Raw genomic sequence first — 17,859 nt, 5'->3', positions numbered from 1 at the left:
TCGCGTTGAGCTAATTGGATTTTGAATTGCGAAGGCTGTGGAGCTGCAATCATAACCGATTTGCACGTTGGCGAGGGGAAAAAAAGAACAAAAGTTAGGCGTATTTGTTTATCACCCCACGGTCAAAGCGAGTAAGCATATGTACGCACTTTTAGAAGTTTCTTCTTGAAGATATCCGTGGTAAAAAAAGTTGAATCAGTGAATCTTCATGGACATTGCCTAATTTTTGATGGACATTCCATTTTCTATCTTAAAACAGTCTCTAGCTGCTGGAATCAGGAAATGGCGATCAGTTCATAAGAAAACTACTCTAAAGGCAGATTTATGTTGTTCTTCATTTTCTGATTCTACAAATTGATGACTAGTTTGGAAATGGCAACATATTTTCTATCGAGATTTAGGCCACATCCACGACGTTATATCACATACTGCTGCACGCAGGCAAAATCTTGATGGCATAAGAAATTTTCATCTACAAACTAGTCATAAAAACTTCTGGAATCAAAAAGTAGATACAGTAGTAACGTACACTCAAGTTCTCAGAGAAGTCTTCAAAGTCTTCTGAAGTCTATACTTTCTGATTCCAGCAGTTGAAGACTTTGCTTGTTGTTCTAAATAGATATAACCACAAGATAAATTGATTATATATAATTTACAGTATTTTAAAGGTCTCACATCTTCAAGCAATTGCGTTGGGCTGACGAATTTGTCGTTCATCAAATGCACTTTTGAGCTGTATCTGCAATAATAATTTCACACATGGTTGCAATAAATCATTGCATGTTATTTCTCCGGTTTTCAATCTCTTTTCTACATGTTATTGCAATAAAATTGTTGCCCTTCAATTCTTTGCTGTTGTTTTTTTTATTAATTTCATTTTCACAGGTTATTTCCGTACAGTTATTGTGTATTTACTCTTATCTTGGTAATAGTTGTTAAATACTTTCGGTATTATGCAAATCTTCTGTGATACACAACCATTTTCCTCCTATCGGCTGAAATGTGAACTATGTTTTAGAAATTGAACCGTACCGCTTGGTGTGAGGGAGAGGATATCAAAACATCATTTCGGAAAAAGAAGTATTTCCGGATGTTTATACATTCTTGTATGAACTCTAGTGTCACAAATATTATTAATTTCAATAGACAAGTATAAAATAAAAATATCGAAAAAATTATTTTTCTTCTATTTATGAATGTTACGAGCAAGCAGTTTTCATTCGCGTCTGATAGCAGGTCTATTTCGAGGCGATGGGTTGTGCCAAGAATAACTCGATCAAAACTGGGACGTATTCCTGCCACAACATTTGTTTCAAAACGAAACGATGGAGTTTTTTGATAGTTTTTGCTCGTAAATTTATAATGATTTAAAATGTAAAAATAGTTGTTCGGTACGTTTGAAAAAATACAACAAAAACATCATGGTCTCACGTTTATAAAAATTTTTACCCCATTATCAATAAGAAGCGAATTTTCACCTTACTATAAGCCATGCTTTGGGAATATTTGGACTTTCTATTCCAAAAGGGTAAGTCTTCCAGCTTTTCTTAATAATTAAATTTGTGACGAACCATTGTATCGCAAAATGTTTTATATCCTGTCATATATCATAACACGTTTACTTCATTCGATATAACTGAAACTTATTTCAATTTTCTGTACTCTTAACTATCAAACGAAATTACTCATCTTATTCTTCTTTCAAATGATAAACAAGTACGAAAAATATGACTCATCATTAATTACTAATAAAAACCATTTTAAATATGTTGAGTTTAGATAGCTACTTATAGAAAATTTAAGAACAAGAATCCACTTATTTATTTATTTATACAATAATGTTGGCCGAGGCCTAAACATGAGAATGTGGTTGATGGTGACAGAAAAAAAGTTTGCAGTTTAAAAGTTTATCAACAGATATGGGGGGGGGGGGAAGAAAACACAAATATTACAATAGTTTTGAATCGTGATTTCAACTTAGATCATGGGCGTTTTATTTGTTGGCTTAGTTTCAAGTAATATTTCCGGATAAATCATGAATCCGTGAAACGGTTTTTTCATTTAGTGTCAGCATCACTTCTCTGTGGAGCTGGTGGCATGACAATATTTGCACTGGTTAGTGGCATTGACTGGCTTATAACACGATCCTGGTTGGAATTCAAAGTAAAATTAAGTCATGAAAGGAAACTTATGAGAGGTGCAGTACTACGCTCATACAACGGCATCCATGTAAGTATAGAAGGTCTACTTTTCCAGAATCAAAATGTTTTGCTGCAACATACATCTCAATTCAGTCATTTTTTCTTTCTTTTTTATACTATACGCGGTATCCTGTGAGTCCTAATTCGACCTACATCTCATCAACCGTTCGTTGTAGAGGTATGGTTCAAATTTAAAAAAACGTGTTGAGAAATCACCCTGTACCAGTCTCGGGAGTGAAAATGCAGTGAGTCATAAAATAAAAAAAATCTAAATTTTAATACGATCCCCCGTCCTTTAATTTCCAATTAGGAAGTTGTTGCCCTGTCTCTTCTAAGACCAACAAGAAAAAGTTCCATGTTTCTAAATGCAATATTCGCTGAGATATTTGAATTCCAAAATAGAGAAAAGTTGGGGAAAATACAGCATAAATGAGGGAGAGGAGTGTTGTCGTTATTTTTTGTTGTTCTTTCCCAACTTAATTCAAATATCTCAGCGAATATTGCACTTAGAAACGTGAAACTTTTTTGTTCGCTTCAGGAGAAACAGGGCAACAACTTTCTAATTGAAAGTTAGAGGACAAGGGGATCGTATAAATTTCAGATTTTTTTTATTTTACGACGCAATGTATTTTCACTCTTGAATCTGGCACAGAAAAAGTCCTGAACACATTTTGAGCATTTTTTAAAATTAGAACCATACCTCTACGACGAACGGCTGATGAGGCCGAATTAGGACATACAGTAAAACCTCGATAAGTCGTCACCTCAAGTTATCGAAAAATTATGACGGCTTAAGCGGAGTTCCGTCAGTTTTAATGTGCAATGTTATGAACATCGTATAAATTTAAAGTAATATGACATTTATTAAACTATGAATCAACATAATATTAATAAAATTTGAATAACAATATAACAATATAACATGAATAACAATATTAATAAAATTTATAGATTGTGAAAGAAAAAAATAATTGCAATTTTTTTACCTTTTTTATCTCATTACTTAAATTATTATGGTGAAATGTACTGTACACTTTGATTTAAACTAGTACTTTTTAATTTATAGACAAACAGAGCAACTGTTTGAATAAGTAGCTCTTCTTCATAACAGAACTCTCTATTGCACATTAATTTTTCATATACATCAAATTTAATTTTAGTGCTTGAATTCTTCATCAGTAGTTCATGACGCAACTACAAAGTAATGTCAGACATTTTTGACTTGGTGGAGGGGCCCTGGGCAGGGAAAAGTAAACAGAAGACCTCAACTTGGGAAAGAATGTCTAATTTTTTCAACAAAGATATTTTGTTTAAATTTCAAGCCCTAAATTAGTAGAGCCCATGCTTTCTATGATTATTTATTATCCGTGCCCGCGCGCGCGCGTTGCACTTTGACTTTAATTTCATTAATTTGATTCTTCGATTTACATAATTTTTAATTTCCTTGCACTGTATATAATCTTTGACGTATCAATAAATTTTGGTTTTGCCGGAGATGCCCTGGGGAGCCGAAGTGCTTACGTTGCTTCTTGCGATAGAGCTTGGGTGTCTCGCATTTTGTCCAGTTTTTCCCGTGGAGCCCAGGCAGAAATGAGATTTAGCTTGAACAGTCCCCAACGTTCCAAAAACCTTATAAGGAAAATGAACTTCCCCAGCGTAACTTTCGTTACTTAAACTGTTCCGTTTGGGTATATAGGATTTTATGGTGACATTTACGCATATGGCAATGTTGTTAATAAGCTCTTTTTTTTTTAATGGAAGCCATAAAAATAGTCTGTTTCCACTTTCTCAAATTTTTTCATAGTGACGAGTTAACCGAAATGTGCGTCGAGTAAACGAGGGTTTAATAACATTGTTGTCTATGAGAGCTGGAAGGGTCTGAAGAAAAATGACGACTTAACCGGAGTGACGACTTATCAGAGTGATGACTGTATATGCTTTATTAATTAAACAATTCCTATATTTGAGATATATTTTCTAAGGGTATCGAAGTTGCAAACAATCTGATCGTTCCGAAAGTGCAAGAACGACATGAAGTGCTCGTCAAAGTGATAGCTGCCGGTACAGACCCTATAGATCTAAAGATTTGTTCTGGTTATGGCAGGACAATTAGATTACATCTTCAAAAATACTACAAGGTGAAATACAATTTCGTAGTTTAATAATCAACAATATTTTACAACAGAGTGTTGAACATAATAAAATATTTGACATACGTAATAATAATAATATTAGTATACCGTTTTTTTCATATTTTATTTACGTAATATTTCATACTGTCGTATTTAAAGCATGTGATTTATTACAGGATAAAGAATTCCCAGTCATTTTAGGACGAGATTGTTCTGGAATAGTTGTAGAAACTGGACCTGACGTAAAATCGGTTTCGAAAGGGGATCATGTACGTAATTAAAAACTACCCTTTGTCTCTCTCTCTCTTTGCTTTTTGCATACATTAATAATGGAATTAATTCATTTACTCATTATTTTAGAAATAAGGTGCTATATATAAGACTATATATATTCTCCGATCTTATCTATATGACGATAGATAAGTGATATATATCTCGGATATTATTCGCGAGTTACAATTCCAAACAAGGGTATTTATATACATTTAGAGTTTGCTACAATTATTGACATACGCTAATGGTACACACATTTTGTACAAATGTACAATGACAATATGTCGCTCATACTAAAAAATCTGAAACATTTTCTTGATTGTGATATTGGGAACTCGAATTAATATCTTTACACTCGCTCGGTAACTAAAGGTATAGTCAATAAAGTAATGCTCTGGGTAATGTGATATATATTGATGTTTTATTAAAAATAATGTAAAACTAAAAAATATATATATCAAAATAGGTAGTGGCTGTCTCTTCATGTTACGAAGAAGGCTTGATGTCGGAATACGCAGTCGTAAACGAATCACAAGTTTCGATAATGCCAAAACAATTGAATTTTATAGAAGCTGCAAGTTTATCATATATTGGGATTATGACCGTGAATGCGCTAATAAATCAAGCTGAACTTAGTAGCACGTGTACTGCTGGTAAAAGGTATGCGAAGTTCTTGTCACCTATATTATATAAATGAATTACAGTCAGTTGAACAGCGGCTGGAAAAACTGCATTTTTTTTAACAGTGCCAGGTATACAGTAGAACCTCCCGATAACGGACACCCATGGGACCAAAACCGTTGTTCGCTAACGGGGAGTGTCCGCTATTGTGAGGTACGATATATAGTGAAACCTCGTTTATACGACCTTCACATTTATACGACATTCGGCTTCAGTCGCAATTGGTTCTCATATGATATTGTGTGTAAAAGCGATATACCGGTGGTTATGCATAATCATCAATCGTCTCGATAAAGAAAGTTTGATTAAATTTCACTACATTTATTAGTTTTACCGGCGATTATGCATAATTCCCAAATAAATTTGAAAGTGTGATGAATATAGAAAAATTTATAGCCTTTCTTCCCTTCATTGAACCAATTAATTATTTTTACCCGTACATGATAATTGCAATACACATATTTTCCAATAAAAATTAAATTAAAATAAGTGTGAAGAAGGAAAAAACGTTCAACATTATCAATTATGTTGGCATTCTTCACACGTATTAATATGTGCAAACAAAACCAACATTACAATTCGGAATCAGCATCCTGGACCATAGTTATGTTCAGTTAATCAAGTAATTAATTGACGGATTATCATATTTACGAATGTGAGCTTGGGATTATAACATAATCACCGTTGAATATGACAAATTCCCGATTTATCAACATAAATTCACAAACAGCTTGGAAAAAAAAATTTACCCGAGTTTACTTGATATTATTGTTGTTATTGCAATGAGTATGATTTGAAATGTTTTACTCAGTTACTGATAGTGAATTCTATGTGGATAACATTAATTTTGCATTGAAAATAATTTGGTTTTTCTTACAGTTTAATATATTATTTATATAGGAATGTGGTGTGTTTTCAGAATTCTAGTGTACGCAAGCAACACACCCTATGGACTATTAGCGATTCAACTGCTTAAAGCCTGGGGTGGTCATGTCACTGCAGTCGTGCCAACAACTGGATTACCTATGTGTCGTATCTTGAATTCTGATGATGTCATAGTATATTCGGTTACAAATTTCCAGAGAGAACTGGAACTAAGAAAAAAGTAAGATTATTTCTATTCTGGGCTTCTCCAATCACTAAAACTACACATGAACTTTGTCATACTTTAGAGGCCTCATCAAAATGTTTTCATGAATGAACTGAATAATCAAAGCAATGTGTGAGCTATTCACTCAACGGAGCTGAAACTTCCAGACTGTGAAGTATTAAGGGTGTTAAATTGCGACAGGACCCATTAGGTTTTTTTACTCCAAGGAAAATTCTTTTGGCGCACGTATGTAATGTTTTCTTATAAGAACTAGAAAAGTCAGCACGTGACCATAGTAATTTTTCCGCACGTATGAGAGAGAAAGTCGTCGGTTCTCTCTGCCTTCAGGTTCAGATGACTTCAATTGACCCGACATGCTGCGAGCGCTAGAATGCGCTGTTGTTCGTCATGAGAATGTACAGGAAAGAGATAGATATAAAGACTTTAGATCATATACAACTGAAGAGCCAAAAAAACTGGTCCACCTGCCTAATATCGCGTAGGGACCCCGCGGAAGTGCCGCAAAACAACGTGGCATGGACTCGACTAATGTCTGAAGTAGTGCTGGAGGTAATTGACACCATGAATCCTGCAGGGCTGTTCATAAATCCGTAGGAGTAAGAGGGGGGGGTGGAGATCTCTTCTGAACAGCACGTTGCAAGGCATCCCAGATATGTTCAATAATGTTCACGTCTGGGGATTTAGGTGGCCAGCGGAAGTGTCTAAAGTCAGAAGAGTGTTCCTGGAGCCACTTTGTAGCAATTCTGGACGTGTGGGGTGTCGCATTGTCCTGCTGAAATTTTCCAAGTCCGTCGGAATGCACAATGGACTTCAATGGGTGCAGGTGATCAGACAGGATGCTTACGTACCTGTCACCTGTCAGAGTCGTATCTAGACGTATCAGGGGTCCCATATCACGCCAACTGCACACGCCCCATACCATCACAGAGCCTCCATCAGCTTGAACAGTCCTCTGTTGACATGTAGGGTCCATGGATTCATGAGGTTGTCTCCATACCCGTACACGTCCATCAGCTCGAAGCAATTGGAATCGAGACTCGTCAGACCAGGCAACATGTTTCCAGTCCTCAACAGTCCAATGTCGGTGTTGTCGGGCCCAGGCGAGGCGTAAAGCTTTGTGTCGTGCAGTCATCAAGGGTACACGAGTGGGCCTTCGGCTCAGAAAGCCCATATCGATGATGTTTCGTTGAATGGTTCGCACGCTGACTCTTGTTGATGGCCCAGCATTGAAATCTGCAGCAATTTGCGGAAGGGTTGCACGTCTGTCACGTTTAATGCTTCTCGTCAGTCGTCGTTGGTCCCGTTCTTGCATGATCTTTTTCCGGCCGCAGCGATGTCGTAGATTTAATTTTTTACCGGATTCGTGATATTCACGGTACACTCGTGAAATGGTCGTACGTGAAAATCCAAATTTCATCGCTACCTCGGAGATGCTATGTCCCATCTCTCGTGCGCCGACTATAACACCATGTTCAAACTCACTTAAATCTCGATAACCTGCCATTGTAGCAGAAGTAACCGATCTAACAACTATGCCAGACACTCGTTGCGTTATATAGGCGTTGCCGACCGCAGCTCTGATTGGTTCCATATCTCTTTATTTGCATACGCATGCCTGTACCAGTTTTTTTTGGCTCTTCAGTTTATATATACATTATAATTAATGAAAGAACCGTTACAAGCACGAGGGAAAAAAGGATTGGGTAAGAAAATTGCAAAGTACTGCAACGCTATTTCGATTAGGCCTATTGCGTAATGTTCTCTACGTAAAGACACTCATGAATACCCAGGGTATTATTCTCAACGAAAGGACAGCAATCCACACTCAAACTTCTGCTCTCCGTCAAACATAAAATATATTTTCTAATTTTATGAAAACTCTACCAGTTGTGGGGGAACTAGAAGTGAAACAAAGAGCAGGAGGTAGATTATGATCAACCATTCAATATGATGACTGTATGCATATGAATACGTAGCACGTTCAACGTCCACAGATCGATTTAAACCAGGCGAGAGTTCCAAGGAAAAGTGTTGGGAAGGGCGATTTATTGTGTATAGGTTTGTTGGATCGTCCTGTATTTTAAGGGGCACACCAATTTTTTTTCTCATATTATTCGACTCCTGGGAGAGGTGATCACCCCCCATCACCCTCCTCTGGATCCGCTCCTGATTCACACACGGGTTTTATGATGATAGCGATTTTTATTTTTTGCTAGAATAGTTAGACATTTCATATGATTACAGGTTCGACATCGTACTAAACTTCATGGGCACCATTCTTCATCGCTCCGCCGTAGATATGTGTGTAGAAGGAGGAAGAGTGGTAACGATGACAATATGCCCAACAGTCACGGATAGATATGGACTTTATATAGGATTCGTCACTTCTATAACAGCTCGTTTATACCTCTGGTTAAGAAAGGTACCTATTTCATTTTCACTCTTCTTTTATTTCTAGGATGTTCACATTATATTCCAATGTTTTCCGCTTTTACGTCTCAAACGTCGATTGTCTACCGTGGGAAGGCTTAGTGTAATGTTACTGTGCGTTCGGGGTGAACTTTTCGAAATATGCACCAAATACTGATGAGAAGTAATTTTTATGTGCTCCCTTGCACGATACATAATTGGGGTACACCCACAGGTGCCGAAACCTGGGGGCTGAGACTGTTTCAGTCCCTCCAATAAATTTTGTAGGGGGTGAGATGAGCTCCCAGTAATTAATTAGTATACAATGATGCACCCTTCCCCCTCCTGCGTGCAGGCTTGAGTCCTGTATGCAGTCCCTCCGCGCATGGCCCCCACAGGGGGGGGGGGGCACTGACAGGGCTCCAGCCCTGGGGCCCGGGAGTCAGGGGGGCCCGTGGAAAGGTCTTTCCGATTTTTTTTCTTTCAGATATGTTCCATAGGAAAATAGACAGGACTCTTTTATATCAGTCATATCAATTTGTAGTCGTATGGACGGATATCTTGAACTACGTACCTTCTATTCTCATTGAAATTTTTTTTAACTATACACATGTACAAGTAAACGAAAAAAAAAACCAAACGGAAACGAAGAAAAGAACATTGTACAAGGCCCCTCCCCCCCCCCCTCCACTCTCGGATGGCACAAGGTTTCTAGAATATATAGTCGTTCTCCTAGGAAGGAAAAAAAGGCATTGTGATGGTCAAGGACACCAGCATTTTGTGTGTGTCCTCAGGACGACCGAGCGACCCCTGCTATTTCAGTTTGTAGGCGGCCATAAAGTCTGGATAGAATGAAAATTGGCGTAAACACACGTCGTATTCCACAGTGAAATTGCCTTTGGGTACCGGGGTACCGATAAAGCACGTGAACCCCCCCCCCCTCCCCCAACATCCTGAAACAGGGGCCCCGTAGGCTGCGCTCTTCAGCGGACCCCCTCTATAGTGAACTAATAGTGTGAAAAAAATACAAAAAATGACAAGAATGGTCCAGGCGCCACTCTCATTATGATACTGAGAAAGCTTTGCTGCAAGCTTTTGTACAAAATACAGTGGATCCCGCATATAACGTTTTCCTCCTTAGTGCGACTTATTTTGCGACTCTTTGGTGCCAACTCTGATTGATACTCATCGAGATTTCTCGTTTAAAGCGTTTTCCCGCAAAAAGTATTGTACGAAATCGCTGTAATGACGTGTGTACCGAATCACGTGATTTCGCTCACGGCCCCTCTAATAATCCCCTCCCACTCCCAGTCCGAACAAATCAAGGGGTTTTTTCCTTGCTTCTGGAAAAAAAGACTACATTTTTCGCATCGGCTTTTTTTATTCGCTGTACTGTCTTGAGGACACATCTCCCCAAGGTTTCTAGAATATCTAGAATCATCTCCCCTCAAAAATTCTATTCACAGACGACATTTTGTTGGATCCATTGAACAGAAAAATATTTACGGTTCGCGTCTGCAAAAATACAATTGTTCGAAATGTTTTAGTAAAATAGTTGAACGAGTTTGTGTACATAAAAGATTAATTTTTCCCCCACGTGGATGAATCCTACGGTTCCAGCCCAAAAGAACGGTAAGCAAAGCTAAAAATGTAAATTTTTGTTAAATTTTTATTTTGAGCATTAAGAGTTAACTATAATAAATCTATGTCCGAAGAGTTTGGCCCTGCCTCGAGGCCAGTTGCATGCTTGTTTAATTGTGTTTCATAAAGTTTAAAAACGCTTACTTTTAATAGCGCATATCTACAAACAACAGAGTAACCTCGTTCATACGTCACTCAGTTATACGACTTTCATGTTTATACGACGTTTAACTTAGGTAGCAATTGGTAACAATACATTTTAAACAGCAATACAACAAATACATTTTAATGTTAAAATATTTCATTCATTTATTTAACGTAAAACCTTAATTATTCGACGTTTTCACTTCGACTCAAACTCGGAAATTTTTGAAAAAAGAAAAACATAATTTTTATCCACATCAAATGCGCACAAAATTTTTGTATGCAGTGAAAAAGCGTTGCTGCAACAGTTCTTGCATATTGTCACTGCAAAAGACATAAATTTTAGGGTGATTGCTGACGTATACGAAAATTGCTAACGAGATGGCTGATGACCATTTAGAGTGGACACTTAGGTGATTTGTTTATTGCCTCTCTCTGAGAATACGCAGATGTGGAGAGTCCCGAAGAAATGGATTTCAATTGTTTTGACGGCCATACGTCCTTTCAGAACTTTTTCTCTCCCTATGTTTTCAATGTTATCCTGAGAGGGTGAGAAAGTCTACCGTAAGCATTGGGTGGGGTACAGGTCTGCAGAAAATAGACAGATACGGTACACATGCACAGTAAGTTCTTTCAATCATTTCCTGTAGAATTTTCTTTCGATGTGGTGCTTCGTTTGCTGACAGGGCCGTCTTAAGAACATCATGGGCCCCTGGGCCAATTGATTTTTCTGAGGCCCAACCTGGAGAATTCTCGAAAATTTCAATTAGTTCCCAGGCCGTGCTCGGGTGGGGCCATGCGTTCAGACGGCACTGCTTGCTGACTGCGTCAAATCCGCCGTTTGTAATGTCACTCTCTCTAAAAAAACTGGAAATTTTGGAAGAATTTTAAATTGATAACGAAAGTTCATCTTGCAAACCAGTTCAATATCTTCGTTTCAACTTTTTGAAACGATTATAAAGCAGAGAAACAAAACCAAAGAACAAGCTCCTGATTGAAAATCATCTACTGCCAAAAAAAAAAAGTCCAAGATGGGGAAATTTTTGCAAGTCGAGAAGATTTTGTTGCAATTTTGTACCCAATGTCGTGGCCCAAAGGTAATGTGTGTTGTGCTAAATTTTATTTCTTTAAATGATTTGAAATGTGATTTAATTTCCTCTCAAGTATGAAATGATATTTTTTAAACAGAATTGGAATGCAATTAAACACATAAAATTTTATAACATTTTATATGTATGGGAGAGGGAGATAATTTAAAAAAAAAAATCAGGTATTCACTTCGACTTACACATAAAACGTTTTATAAAACGTTTTGACTCGGCCTCTTGAACGTCGTATAAACGACTGTAACAGAATTGTCAAGTTGCTCAGTTGAATAGATGAAGTGAACATAAATATTTGACTTATTTCAGTTAAATTTTTCAGGCCGGTGCTTCAACCAAGGCCAATGAAAATAGTTTTCAGTATTATTACTTTCATTAACTCTTTAATTCACTAAATTCATTTATTATTTTTGGACGCCTGTAGTGAATAGCCTGGCATAACGGAATCGCTTCGTTTTATCAAAAAAACCATTGCATGGAATAACTTTACATTAGATCAGGGTGTCAAAACTTTTCTCACCTGAGGCGCCCATTTCCCCTATTCAATGCTTATCCGCAAGCTCCACCAGCTCCCCCCAGAGCTGTTTAACAAAGAATATTTCCGAAAACCTCACACCCTGACAAAGGTTGGAGGCACACAGTTTGAGAACCTGTGCGTTATAGGAATAATCATTGATGTTCTAAATGAAAGGAAAGTTAAACGTTTGGATAGAAATTTTGTTTTGTGTAAAACACATTTCAAACTGCGGTTCGTCATGTAGAGACTTTATAGTAGTTTCATTTGGTGTAGTATGAGTATACTTGCTTGCTTGGTGAACAACGAAACTATAGAGATGTGGTGGATATCTTATCTGAGAGAAACTAAGGATAAATTTGATACTGTGCATGTATATCTATATATTTAAAATTGATTTTCTATCTGTGTGTATGCTCTCTATACAAATCCACAATTTTAGATCGATCGTCGCCAAAGTTTGGATATATACCAAACAGGGCCCGGATTGAACGATAGGCAACTTTAAAAGTTCGTCAGAGAAGGGCAGGTGCCCGAAATGGACGAAAAACCGTCGGGCAACAATGGTTTCTGGGCCTCAACAATCACTTTCGGAATGTTTACTTTGGTTACCGTGGTTCCCTAGTAATGCGTTTTACACGTGCCTTTACAATGGCTTGTCACTTCTTTAATCCTGCCAGTATTATATATTTATTCCTTTGTAATGGTTTGTCACTTTTCCAATCCTCCCAATAAATAAAGAAAACACGGGCAGCGCCGGGTATTATAGCTAGTATTATGCATGATAAAACTGCAGTGAAATCTCGATAAAACGATATTCTGCGGACGAAGAAAAATACCATAATAGATGTATTATCGTTAATCGAGAGATGATTAGTTTAGATTGAACACTAGCCATCAGGGCCGCAACTAAATGCTTGATCAGCTGAGGTAAGAACATATTTTGACATCCCTCCCCCCCCCCCCTGTAATTTTGAAGAAGAGGCTATAAAAGGTGAATTTTGCGCACCCTTCTGGTCCTAGGCAAGAGACCTGCTTGTCCCCTCCCCAGTTGCGGCCCTGCCGACCATGGATCACGATCACCATGGGCGTATGCAAAAGGGGGTTTAGGGTTCTAACCCCCCCCCCCCCAGAGCGGAGATTATAGGGTTATTTTGCAGGGAAAAAGAATGTAACCCCCCACCCTCGTGAAAATTCTGTGTACGCCTATGGCAATCACAAGTTTCTATGGGAAAACCATATCGCCTAACCAATTTTTTCTCTTAACTGGCCCATAGGGGAGCTCTATTGTATTGCGTAAAATTATATACAAATCACATAATCATATCTCGAAATGTAATAATATTTATTACACACACAATTATATTTTATTATTTAATTTAAATATACAGTGAAACCTCGATATAACAATATTCTATGGACCAAAAAAGATATTGTGGTAAAGGGATTAAAGAGGTAACATTATCCTCACGTGTGATCAAATTTATGCAATTGTTGTCATTTTTTCTATATCAGCATTGTTAATATCATCGGAAAATGCGCTTTTATGTATTTATTCGTTACAGTATTGATTATTCGTTGTAATTGATTAGTTTATTTATAAAATTCACTTAGATGTGTATTGACCCTGTAAAGAAGCTTACCGCATAGCGCTTTTGGGTCGTACAGAGTGCAGCAATACAAATAACTTTAGCTTTCGGTGATCATTTAGTGCAAAATATTGATGTTATCAGACGCCTTCAGAAGAACGAGAACAAGTGGCGAAGTTAAAATTAAATTCAAAACGATTTTGAACAAAATATAAAAAATATTGTTGTATCGATTTCAAAAATCTCCTAAAAATATCGTGTTATAGAGGGGTTTATCATAGTAGATGATGTCGTTGTATCGAGAGTTTAACATTAAGCCAGGCAATTCCAAACAAGATTTGAAAAAAATATCATTGTAGATGTATTTATTATCGATTATCGTTGTAGCGATATTTTGCTACATATACAAATGTCGTATCATATGCAGGATTTTTTCATGGGGGGGGGGGGGGCATTCAACATTTTTTTCTTCCCGAAAGGGTTTTTTTTTTACTGCAAAAATACATCATAATCTTTTCTCAGGGGAGGTGCACAACATTTTTCGGGGGGCCCCCCGCGAAAAATCCTGGCCTGGGGGCCCAGCACTAGCATGTGGGGGCCATGCCTCCGCGTCTCTGGGTACACCGACGACTTCTCTTATGTGAATCAAACTTTCTTGTCATAGTTTCTGTCACAATAAAAACTGTGAATATTCTATTCATATTTGCTTTTCTTTCAGCTATTCTCCGTCGCTACGTATCGGTTAAGTTTTCAAAACATACCAATAGACAACGAAGATCTTAGCACAGTTATGAAGCTGATCGAAAAGAGTCAGGTAAGAGTATTATAAATTTTACAAGGTGTGCGTGAATAAGTTCGTATTTCCAGGAGTATCAATTTTTACACACTGTAATGAAATTACTCTTAACCCCTTTACGATCAGGAACGCAATATTGCGTCCAAACGCCAGTGAAATAAGTTGAGTCTAGTTGACTGTCTTCAACCTCTTCTTTCCTCACGGCGAAGGTTTATTGTAATCATATGAAACAAAGTTGTGTGTGCGTGTTTCTCCCCCGCCCTGTTCTCCCACCACCATCGCGATATCTCAACAAGATAATGATAAACTGATAACGAGCAACTGAGATAACGATGGTGGTTCTCCTCAGTTTTTTTTCCCACCTCGTTCTCCACGGCATATCCCCCACACATACATATAATGTATCTTTCTCACAACTAATTCTTCTATTATACATATTTTTACGATCTATAGGCGCGATTCGTTCGATGGCTCTCAAAAATGTCGAAATCTGTTGATACCGGTTTCGGTTCAGCGCGATTGGCGGAGAACTGGCAGAGGGTTGGAGAGAACATTCCAGAGGATTACGGCACTTCAGACAGTGGTGACACAAACCTGATACTATGAAATAGAAATTTGTGAAATATTCTTTTTCTCGAAGTTTCGACCAGAGCTATAAATAGTGAGGCGATCACAAGAAGAGTGATTCCAGGTTAGAGAGATTCGATGAAAAGTCAGTTGTGTGATTGAACTTTTCGAGAAAGTTGTTAGCTCTCTGATTAGCTTGTAAATACGTGTAAATTGCTGTTCTGTAAATAAATCTGTGTTTGTCCGTCGAACCGCTTCTTGTTTTGAAATCCCGAAGTTTTGTGGAAATTATCCGGAACAATATACTGTACATAAAAGTGAGAGAAAGAACGAGTAAAAAAACTACAAAATACAAGTTTGTAGGTGAGGGCGAAAAAGTAAGGCATTGTACTAATACTCTCTTATCCAATATATCTCTGTATTGTTCCTCCCCACCCTTATTGCTTTTTTCTTTCTGTCCCTTTCTTCCTTTTTTAAAGATGGAACAAGGATACCACATTTATCGTCTATACGTCTAATACAGATCATTCAAATTTACCGCCAACAGCTTGAACGCGAAGCCGTTAACTCAATACATTTTTTTTAAATAAAAGAAAAGAATAAATATTAAAAAGTATGGCGCAAGAGAAACAACTTTTATGTTTTGAAAATGATCAGTTGTACATTTGGGAAATGAGTGGTATTTTTCAATTAAGCTGTCATTTTTTAAGACCTTTAAATGACTTTTTATAAAGACTCTTTTTGTGGATGATATGGTAATACCCAAAAAAAGTCTTATTCGTTCATGGAATACCCATTTTGCACAAATTGTGCTTTGTTACTTTTAATTTTCAACTGTTAACATAGCCAACATCAGCTATAGTGTTGACATAGCACAGTGGTACTTTTTTTAGCATAGTTTTTCACTAATTATTCTTTTCTTCCCTCTCTCCAAGAATATAACCATCACGCATACAAAGACCAATACAAAATTTTACTCATACGTATATAATAACTATTTACATAATTCAGTTCAGTTTTTTAAAAAGAGCAGTTTCCCCTAAGTTATATATGCAAGATTATAAAGAAAATAAAACACAAACTTTTAAACTATTTTACACAAACATTTGCGTTTTTTAATAACGAGGAAAATTTGTTTTTCAGATTCGCCCTATTTATGAAGTTTATTCATTAGATGCAGCTCAAGAAGCCTTCAAGCAAATGGGAACATACACATCTGTAGGCAGGGTAGTGGTGAGCTTCGATGAAACTATAGAGAATGGATCTCTTTTTTTGGAAGACTGCTAGTTCGTCCCTTTTTCACGATGATGAAACTTGATCATATTTATAAAACTACGTAGTATTGTGACGTAACTTCAAATCAAGCACGTCAAGGCAGTGGCGAGAATGGGGTTAGGGACCTAGAGATTCTGTCCACCCCGAAATGTGAGCAAATGTCTGATATATAGTCACGTAACTTTGGAAATCAATGTAATGATTGTAAAGACATTTTTCTATGTTTACATTCTATGTAAATTGTTTACGATGCGTATGAGTGTAAAATGTGACAATCAAAATCAAGGCCAAACCATTGCGAAATAAAATGTGTTTCAAAACAATCACGTTTAGCTTTTCCCGAACGTATCATTTAACTGGCTCATTTTATTATCGAATATTTTTTTTGAAGCTATGTATATGTATAATATCAGCAAAAAGGTTTTCAAAAAATATTGTATTTTTTCTCAACTAGCTCGCATCAAACATATATACACTCATGTCCATAAATTAAGGATAATGCCAGCTCCGGCAAATGAAGGTTCAGAAACAAAACAAACGTTACTTATTCATAAAGTCCATTTATTAAACAAAAGATAAAGAACAAAAACGATGGTGTATGTATGATACCATTCATAAAAACTACGATTTTTGCTCCCTGGAGCAATTGTAAAAAATATCTCCTTTTCAAAAACTTACTATTACATGGTTGGTATGATGGTTAGTACATTGTATGTCTCCCATGCGATGAAATACAGTCCGTACAACGCCTAGGCATGCTGAGTATCAAATTATCGATCTTATCTTGGGGAAGATCACTCCACTCAGCAAGCAATGCTCTCCGAAGTTCCGGTACACATGTAGGAGGTGGTTGACGGGCTGCAACTCGTCGGCCAAGCATGTCCCACACATGCTCTATCGGATTCAAGTCAGGTGAGAATGCTGGCCATTCCATACGGGTTATATCCTCAGATTCAAGGCATTCGTTTACGATGTTTGCTCGGTGAGGACGGGCGTTGTCATCCATAAACACAAATTCTGCGCCCATGGCACCCCTAAACAAACGTACATGTTGTTCCAGAATGACGTCCCGATACATTTGGGCTTTCATGGTTCCGGTTTGAACATGCAGGTCTGTTCTGGAACCCAGTATAATTCCACCCCAAACAAGCAATGCTGCACCACCGTAACGGTGTCGTTCAATGATGTTGTCTTGGTGGTAACGGGTACCTGGCGTTCTCCATATGAAAGTCCGACGTGAATCAGACTGCAAGCTAAACCTGGACTCGTCGGAAAACATCACACAAGCCCACTGTGACGATGTCCACATTGCATGTTCTCTACTCCAGGCTAATCACTGCCGACAGTGAGTTGCCGTGAGCGGAACACATCTGACAGGCCTGCGAGCATATAGGCCAATATCTCCCAAACGTCTGTACACGGT

General features: G+C 37.5%; 1 protein-coding gene across 2 annotated transcripts; it reads left to right on the top strand.

Annotated features, from left to right (window-relative positions):
* Positions 1-1,052: 1,052 nt before the first annotated feature.
* LOC149085329 (NAD(P)H oxidoreductase RTN4IP1, mitochondrial-like) lies at positions 1,053-16,762 on the top strand. 2 transcript variants are annotated; one of them, XM_089233285.1, is made up of 9 exons: positions 1,053-1,528; positions 2,066-2,229; positions 4,184-4,339; positions 4,510-4,602; positions 5,073-5,266; positions 6,207-6,392; positions 8,643-8,820; positions 14,517-14,612; positions 16,305-16,762. In XM_089233285.1, the coding sequence occupies exons 1-9, from the start codon at positions 1,492-1,494 to the stop codon at positions 16,446-16,448; spliced, it is 1,248 nt and encodes a 415-aa protein (XP_089089411.1). In that variant the 5' UTR covers positions 1,053-1,491; the 3' UTR covers positions 16,449-16,762. The 2 variants fall into 2 exon arrangements, with proteins under 2 accessions (XP_089089411.1, XP_089089412.1); XM_089233286.1 differs by lacking the exon at positions 6,207-6,392 and having other exon boundaries at positions 1,054-1,528.
* Positions 16,763-17,859: the final 1,097 nt, after the last annotated feature.

The sequence above is a fragment of the Pholcus phalangioides genome, unplaced genomic scaffold (assembly GCF_987345545.1).
Source record: "Pholcus phalangioides strain wild (caught in Gottingen) unplaced genomic scaffold, Ppha-v1.0 ptg000007l_1, whole genome shotgun sequence".
Classification (NCBI taxonomy): domain Eukaryota; kingdom Metazoa; phylum Arthropoda; class Arachnida; order Araneae; family Pholcidae; genus Pholcus; species Pholcus phalangioides.
Note: the sequence above shows the minus strand (reverse complement) of the source record. Positions and strands in the feature narration are given on the sequence as shown.

What these genes read in the sequence shown, in the direction of transcription:
- LOC149085329 (XM_089233285.1), top strand. Translation starts at nt 1,492, where the DNA reads ATGCTTTGGGAATATTTGGACTTTCTATTCCAAAAGG. An exon ending in ATCTTCAAAAATACTACAAG is followed by an intron (nt 4,340 to 4,509) that starts GTGAAATACAAT and finishes GATTTATTACAG; the next exon opens with GATAAAGAATTCCCAGTCAT. An exon ending in AGCTGATCGAAAAGAGTCAG is followed by an intron (nt 14,613 to 16,304) that starts GTAAGAGTATTA and finishes TTTGTTTTTCAG; the next exon opens with ATTCGCCCTATTTATGAAGT.